The following is a 7,885-nucleotide window of genomic DNA, read 5'->3' on the forward strand; positions in this document are numbered from 1 at the left end:
CATGAACCAGAGGCCAGGGCCAGACGCCCTGTGATGAACATAGAGGCCAACGATTCTAGGCCGCATCTTGGGTCAGTATACGCAGACCACCGAGACCACGGCGGTTGAGAAATGATGAAGGTTAGACATGAGAGAAATGATGTTCATCAATGAACTTTCATCTTTCATGAAGGTTAGAGCCAGATGGATCCCGTGGAGTTCAGCTGCTGAAGCCGAGGTGCTGTATGACAGCCTTGCTGACCTTTTGACACCCATCTCGGGAACCACGAACGCACATGATGAGTCAGATGTCGTTTTACATGCATCGACGAAGAGTTGTATTCTGCCCGCCAACCTCTCCGTTAGGCCTAGGGTCTAAGCTGCCGGTGAACTCGAATCGATATACCTTTCCGGCGTGGTAGACCCGGGACATTGTACCTTATTGCATTGATATTGTACACTTCAGGCGGTTGCAGGGCCCATGTTGGAATAAATGTGTGTGGACGTGCTGCTCGTGCTTAGGGGGAATTAACCGTTGAGCCTGGATAGCATAAGTGAAAGCAGGACCGGAGCGTCGCAAAAAGTCTCGATGTAGTGGACGGCAATAATGACGCGTTGCCAGTCGAGAGAAAGTGGGACACTTTCATCCTGAGAACAAGTACATGTGGTTCCCATGCCCCTGCGATATTGCAAATACTACTCTTTGCAAGAATGGTTTGTAGGGTTTGTTGTGTCGTGAGTGGGGAGGTTGTGAAGCACCAGTATGTGGTACGCTAACAACTGTGGTATGAGGGAGCAGTGAACACCAATCATTGCTTTCGTTCAGCTACCCCATCGAGAGCCGCATAGGTATCTCAGTACGTTGAGCATACTCTTCGCTCTTACCTTTAGGCAATGCCCGCCCAGCTATGTTGAGCTATGAGCTATGTTGAGCTAACATGTTAGGGGATGATGTTTAGCTGACATGTTTAGCTATATTTACATATAGATGGTGTGTTGAGCTTTACTTAGCCATGCTAAAACTACTTACTTACTACTTGCTCATTTTGGGAGTACATTTACACGTGTACGTGTAAATGTACTCCCAAAATGGTTATTTCTTATACGCTTAGTTTTCTAATTTTCAGTTCGCTCGTCTGGTCTGATATGAGCATGACTTGTGTAGTGGCGCTGTTCTTCTTTTTTTTTTTAATTCCGTGTTAGCGCCGTGAAGCAACTATGGCTACGAGTGACGTACAGACGAGGGCAGATTGAGAGAGGAAAGCAGGAAGGAGTGGGGAACAGCAGGGTTAGTATGCGTCCTGGGCCGACTTCAGGGGGAACTGTACCGACAGGTGGCGCTGGTGTGTGACGTGAAGTAAGAAGGAAGCAAACTGCCGGGAAAAAAGAAAAAAAAAACGAGGCATAGAAGAAATGATGAAAGATTGCCTGCGCGTAGCGCCGTGTCCTTTGGTTCGATTCGCCTTGACTGCCAAGAAAGTGGCTGCCATTCCTTCCACAAAAGCTGCTGTTCTACGCAAAGTCCTCCTTCCCTGCACCTGCAACGCTCTCCGGAAGACGTACAGCGCTACGGGTAATACCAAGAGTCACTACTATCCTCAACCATATTCTAAGAAAAATATCCGTAATTTTATTGCATAAGTGACTGCTAACTCAGTTGCCGTCATATATGCGCCGTAACCTATATGCTGCGCAAAATCCGTTTGTTCCATGAAATGGTTTTCGCAGTCTTCTTCTTCTTCTTCACTAACTGCACGGGAGTTAGAACTTGCTGGTGGAACTTGGCAGTCTAATATTCCTTTAATTTAAGTGGCTCTCTTTTCGCTTATGTTGCTGTGCAGTGTGCGCTCCAGACATATTTTGGCAATAACTATTTCCCGGCGCACATGCCGACAACAGAGTTAGCAGCCACACGTGTGTAAAATTACGCGCAGATTTTTTTTTTTTTTCCTTTTCTGCAGTGCATATTTTTTGTCTATACTCCTCATTGTTTCTCAGCACGCTGTCCACACCAGGTGCGGGTCAGCTCACCGTAAGGTGAACAGGCTCATACATGCCAACTTGAACATTCACTTGAATGCCACCAACGTTTCACCCCTAATGAAAGCTGTTAGGACAACCTCACAGGAAGGGTTCCTAGTTCACGACATATCAACCGCACTCTAGTGCTCATTGTGAAATGAAATGAATATAATGAATCGAAAAGAATAAATCGTCTGCAAAATAAAAGATTGTATTTTAATTTCGCATTCTTTCGTACATGTTTCATAAATTAGACTCCTCAGATTCCTCGACGAGAGCGGTAGACATCCCTGTGTTGATGGTAGAACAGTGGGCTTGCCACCATGTTTTCCTGTTTGAGAACACAAATTATGTAATACATGGTATAATCAATTATGTGATCAATCTCTCTACAGGTTGCCACGTCGAGGTAAAACAGAACGCGTATATGCTTGGCGTACCTTTGGATCATCCAGAGGATCGTCTATTTCTTGCGGAGAGCGTAGTACTGGCCACCAAGGCCATAGTTGTATCCGCCGAGACCGTAGCCGTAGCCAAGACCGTAGCCAACACCTCCATAGCCAAGGCCGTAGGAAAGACCGCGGCCATATCCGAGGGTGGTGCCGTATCCGAGGGTGCTGCCGTATCGAAGACCGTAGCCAAGGCCGAGACCGTGACCGTCACGGCGGCTGCTGGAGCCGCGACGGCGGTGTGAACAGCTAGGGCAGCTACAGTGGCGACGGCTGGGGCGGCGTAGCGAGCGTAGCTAAGGGCTGGAGCAGCGCAACGGGCGTAAGAGAGCGCTGGAGCAGCGTAACGGGCGTAGCTCAGAGCTGGAGCAGCAACAGTGTGGCTGACGACGGGGGCTGGGCAACGGTGGCTACGGCTGGAGCAGCGTAACGAGCGTAGCTAACAGCTGGGGCAGCAACAGCGTGGGTGAGGGCTGGAGCAGCGTAACGAGCGTATAGCTAAGAGCAGAAGTGGCGACAGCGTGGCTGAAGGCTGGGACAGCAACAGCGTGGCTGACGACTGGGGCAGCGGTATAGCGAGCACCGTAGCCGTATCCAAGACCAAGACTGTAGCCAAGGCCGAGACGAGAGTAGCCAAGACCATATCGAGCATAGCTCAGGGCTGGAGCAGCGGCAACGTGGTGGACTGCTGGAGCGCAGCAACGGCAGTCACAGCTGGAGCAGCAGCATAGCCGGCGTATCTAGCGTAGCCGAGAGCTGGGGTGGCGTATAGGAGACAGCTGGAGCGGCGACAGCGTGGCGAAAGGGGTAACCGCCGGTGCCGTAGCTGACTTCAAAGGCGAAAGCGCCGGCGAGAACGAGGAAGACGACCTGTTGGAAGCATACTCTCATTCAACAAAGCTTTTAAACCACGTTGTCGTTAAAATAAAGGACCACTGTTTTGCCTTAGTCGCTTCTACGCCATAAGAAAAGTAGTCATTATCGTTCTAATTAGCCGTGCTTTCGGATACGGCAAGCCACCGGTTTATACCTCTCCACTGTCCCCGTCATCATGAACGCTATTGAATTCCTATTTTTCTGTGCTGAATATGCATTTGCCTCCTGGCACAAGACAACTTCGCTTTCCACTTTCTCTCCCACCACAAGGACTAACAGCTCCGGTTTCTTGAACCGATGAAGCCTAGGAGTGATGGTAGCTTACCAAAGACTGCATCTTGAAGGTTGTACAGCTTGAAGAGCCAAGATCAGTTGTGCTTCCTTTAGAACAGTGTCATGCTTTCATACACAACCTCACTATCGTTGCTCATCCTTACTTCGGCTCCTCGCTGCTGTGTCCCATTTGAATCTTTCTCGGAGATACGCAAATGAAGCCCCCGCAGGTGACATCCTGGAGGTCAATCGCTCTCTAAGTCTCAGCGGATATCTCTGATTACTGAACTTGATTTGGACGATTTGTTTTTCCAAATCTCCCGTTTGATTACCCTCCCTACTAAAGCTACTTCGAATTCCCGGGTCACGTGTATTAGGCGGATATCGTGCGATCTGTCCTGGTGACTCACCATAAGCCACAAATCAGACATCTGAGCTAACACTTGATAAGGGGTATTTATAGAACATCACTCGGGCTGTGCGCATTATGGTTTTCCGGCGCACATGCCGACAACAGAGGCTGCGTTCCAATACCTCGCGCCCGCGAAGCCGCCTGACTAGGCAGCTGAGTAGACCCCTTTGCTTGTCACTATTGGAACAGGCTTGCCTAGCCGAGGCGCCCGTGGCGCCATCTCGTTGCTCACGCAAGAAATGCGTACGGCGCAAGTGCAGCAGGACTCTAATGCGCTAACTTTGTAGGACATCGTGCATAAACTGTCACCTTCACAACTAAACATGTGTTGTAGCTCTCTACGCAGTTTTAAAAAACATACCACTATGTGCAACTTTACATTTAAAGCCAGCAGGAACAGCGGGCACGCTGGTACCGTCAACGAGCGTCTCCATCCCGGCTGTCAAATGGTCAGGCGTATAACTAGACTGCATCGATGCGCACTAGGCGGTAGCCGACTGAATAGCGGACTTGGCGAGATTTGGAACGAGACTTAACATGGCGGCACTTCCGGTTAGACCGCTAGGCAGTCGACTAACCGGGGTATTGGAACGCAGCCAGAGTTAGCAGTCACACGTGTGTAGAATTACGCGCAGATTTTTTTCGTTTCTGCAGTGCGTATCTTTTGTCTACTGCTCGTTGTTTCTCAGCACGCTGTCCACACCAGGTGCAGGTCAGCTCACCGTACGGTGAAGAGGCTCATGCTTACCAGCTTGAACATTGAATTGAATGCCACCAACGTTTCATCCCTATAATCACGGCTGTTAGGACAACCTTACAGGAAGAGGTCCTAGTTCACGACAGATCAACCGCACTCTAATGCTCATTGTGAAGTGAAATGAATATAATGAATCGAAAAGAATAAATCGTCTGCAAAATAAAATATTGTATTTTAATTTCGCATTCTTTCGTACATGTTTCATAAATTAGGCTCCTCAGATCCGTCGACGAGCGTGGTAGGCATCCCTGTGTTGATGGTAGAACAGTGGGCTTGCCCCCTTGATTTTCCTGTTTGAGAACACAAATTATGTTATATATCGTATAATCAATTTCCCACATCATCAATCTCCCTACGGGTTACCACGTCAGGTTACAAAAGAACTCGTACATGCTTGGCGTACCTTTGGATCATCCAGAGGATCGTCTATTTCTTGCGGAGAGCGTAGTACTGGCCGCCAAGGCCGTAGTTGTATCCGCCGAGACCGTAGCCATAACCAAGACCGTGGCCAACACCTCCATAGCCAAGGCCGTAGGAAAGACCGTGGCCGTATCCAAGGGTGGTGCCGTATCCGAGGGTGCTGCCGTATCCAAGACCGTAGCCAAGGCCGAGACCGTGACCGTAGGTGACAGCGGCTGGGGCGGCAACAGCGTGGCTGACAACTGGAGAGTGGGCAACGGTGGTGACGGCTGGGGTGGCAACGGCGGTGTGAACAGCTGGAGCGGAAACAACGGCGGCGGCTGGAGCAGCTACAGTGGCGACGGCTGGGGCAGCTACAGTGGCGACGGCTGGGGCAGCGTAGCGAGCGTAGCTAAGGGCTGGAGCAGCGTAACGGGCGTAGCTGAGCGCTGGAGCAGCGTAACGGGCATAGCTCACAGCTGGGGCAGCAACAGCGTGGCTGACGACGGGGGCGTGGGCAACGGTGGCGACGGTTGGAGCAGCGTAACGAGCGTAGCTAACAGCTGGGGCAGCAACAGCGTGGGTGACAGCTGGAGCAGCATAACGAGCGTAGCTAAGAGCAGGGGCAGCGACAGCGTGGGTGACAGCTGGGGCAGCATAACGAGCGTAGCTAAGAGCAGGGGCAGCGACAGCGTGGGTGACGGCTGGGGCAGCAACAGCGTGGCTGACGACTGGGGCAGCAGCGTAGCGAGCACCGTAGCCATATCCAAGACCAAGACCGTAGCCCAGACCGAGACCAGCACCGTAGCCCAGACCGAGACCAGAACCGTAGTAGCCAGCACCATAGCGAGCATAGCTCAGGGCGGGAGCAGCAACGGCAGCTACAGCTGGAGCAGCGTGGGCAACGGTGGCGACAGCTGGGGCGGCATAGCTGGCGTATCTAGCGTAGCCGAGGGCTGGGGTGGCGTAGGAGACAGCTGGAGAGGCAACAGCGTGGCTCAGCTGGTAACCACCGAGGCCGTAGTTGAATTCAACGGCGAAGGCGCCGGCGAGAAGACCGAGGAAGACGACCTGTTGGAAACATACTCGCGCTCAACAAACTTCTTTAAACCACATTATCATTACCAATACTAAATTAATCGTTAGAATAAAGAGCCACTGTTTGGCCTTAGTCGCTTCTACATCATAAGAACTGCATTCATTATCATCATAATTAGCAGTGCTTTCGGAGACCGCAAACCGCCGGTTTATACCTCTCTACTGTCCTCGTCCTCACGAACGCTATTGAATTCCTATTGTCCTGGGTATTCCTATTGTATTTGCCTCCCGGCATATGACAACTTCACTTTGAACTTTCTCCACTACCGCAAAGACTAGCAGCGCCGTTTTCTTGCCGTCTTTCCTGTCCCTATGTGATTAAACCGATGAAGCCTAGGAGTAGCTTACCAGAGACTGCATCTTGAAGACTGTACTGCTTGAAGAGCCAAGATCAGTTGTGTTGGCTTTCGAAGACTGTCAGGCTTATATACACAACTTCACTATCGTGCTCATCCTTACTTCGGATCCTCCTCGCTGTTGTGTCCTATTTGAATCTTTCTTGGAGATACGCAAATGACATCCTGGAGGTCAATCGCTCTCTAAGTCTCAGCTAATATCTCTGATTGCTGAACTTGGTTTGGACGATTTGTTTTTCCAAATCCCCTTTTTGATTACACTACCTACTAAGGATACTTCGAATCCCTGATTCATGTCTATTAGGCAGATATCGTGCGATCCGTCCTGGTGACCCACCATAAGCCACAAATCAGACATCTGAGCTAACACTTGATAAGGGGTATTTATAGAACATCACTCGGGCTGCGTGCATTATGGTGAAACGGGGTAAAGGAAAAGAAATCCTATTGGGCGACGTTGGTAATTGAATGATCATAGAGTTCGAAGCGTGCTCGAAACGTGCACTAAATAATAATAACAATAATTTGGCGGATTTTTTACAGTTTGTACGCAGCTTTACACAGTTCCTACGCGATCTATTACACAGGACACAGCAGACACAACATATTGAGCAGACATCTAGCTAAGGAACTTATTATAGAGTTGCAATGATAACTTACTTATTGACAGGAAATAGTAGACATCACGAAATCAGCTAGCAAACAGCTTACTTAACGAAACTCATTAGTCGATGCGTTATGGGATAATTTATTACACTTTATCGATATGAAGTACCAAACATAACTCACCATAACTATTAAGGAGTAAATTGATGTAGCATCACATACATGTTGATTGATTGTTGTTGTTGCGCGTCTGCTTGTTTTATGAAGGGCTTTCTTCGTTTTATTCGCGGAGTTTCTAATGGTTCCTAATTTGATATCAAGTAGGCGTGATAGATGTAACTAGAAGTGAAGTAAACAGTTGCTTCGCGGCGCTAACACGGGATTAAAATTTTAAAAAAGCCAAGTACGTTTTACCTTTATTTGTTTATTTATGGAAGTAATTCATATGAATGGGAATGACACGCACTATAAGCTTTGTTTATATATTATATTGTACACATTATGTATCACATATTACTAATATCACTAGGTATATTCGTGGTAATATACTTACCCCCTCCCCCCACCCCATTGTATTTCTCTTAAGAAAGACGAATAAATTGCGTAATATGTACCAATATTGAGAAGAGTGCATTCAAAAACTTGAAGGAAAAAGCAT

The 7,885-nt window shown here is 48.9% G+C and overlaps 1 protein-coding gene and 1 long non-coding RNA gene across 2 annotated transcripts; both read right to left on the reverse strand.

Annotated features, from left to right (window-relative positions):
- Positions 1–2,196: 2,196 nt before the first annotated feature.
- LOC135392148 (uncharacterized) lies at positions 2,197–3,025 on the reverse strand. The gene is made up of 2 exons (XR_010422170.1): positions 2,442–3,025; positions 2,197–2,332 (listed from the first exon to the last, which is right to left on the reverse strand). It is a non-coding gene; the product is annotated as an uncharacterized LOC135392148 (long non-coding RNA).
- Positions 3,026–4,956: 1,931 nt separating this feature from the next.
- Positions 4,957–6,625, reverse strand: LOC135392594 (fibroin heavy chain-like). The gene is made up of 3 exons (XM_064623300.1): positions 6,614–6,625; positions 5,172–6,238; positions 4,957–5,058 (listed from the first exon to the last, which is right to left on the reverse strand). Exons 1-2 carry the CDS (start codon positions 6,623–6,625, stop codon positions 5,195–5,197), a joined length of 1,056 nt encoding a protein of 351 aa, XP_064479370.1. The 3' UTR covers positions 4,957–5,058; positions 5,172–5,194.
- Between the last annotated feature and the right edge of the window lie 1,260 nt (positions 6,626–7,885).

The sequence above is a fragment of the Ornithodoros turicata genome, chromosome 4, assembly GCF_037126465.1.
Source record: "Ornithodoros turicata isolate Travis chromosome 4, ASM3712646v1, whole genome shotgun sequence".
Lineage (NCBI taxonomy): Eukaryota > Metazoa > Arthropoda > Arachnida > Ixodida > Argasidae > Ornithodoros > Ornithodoros turicata.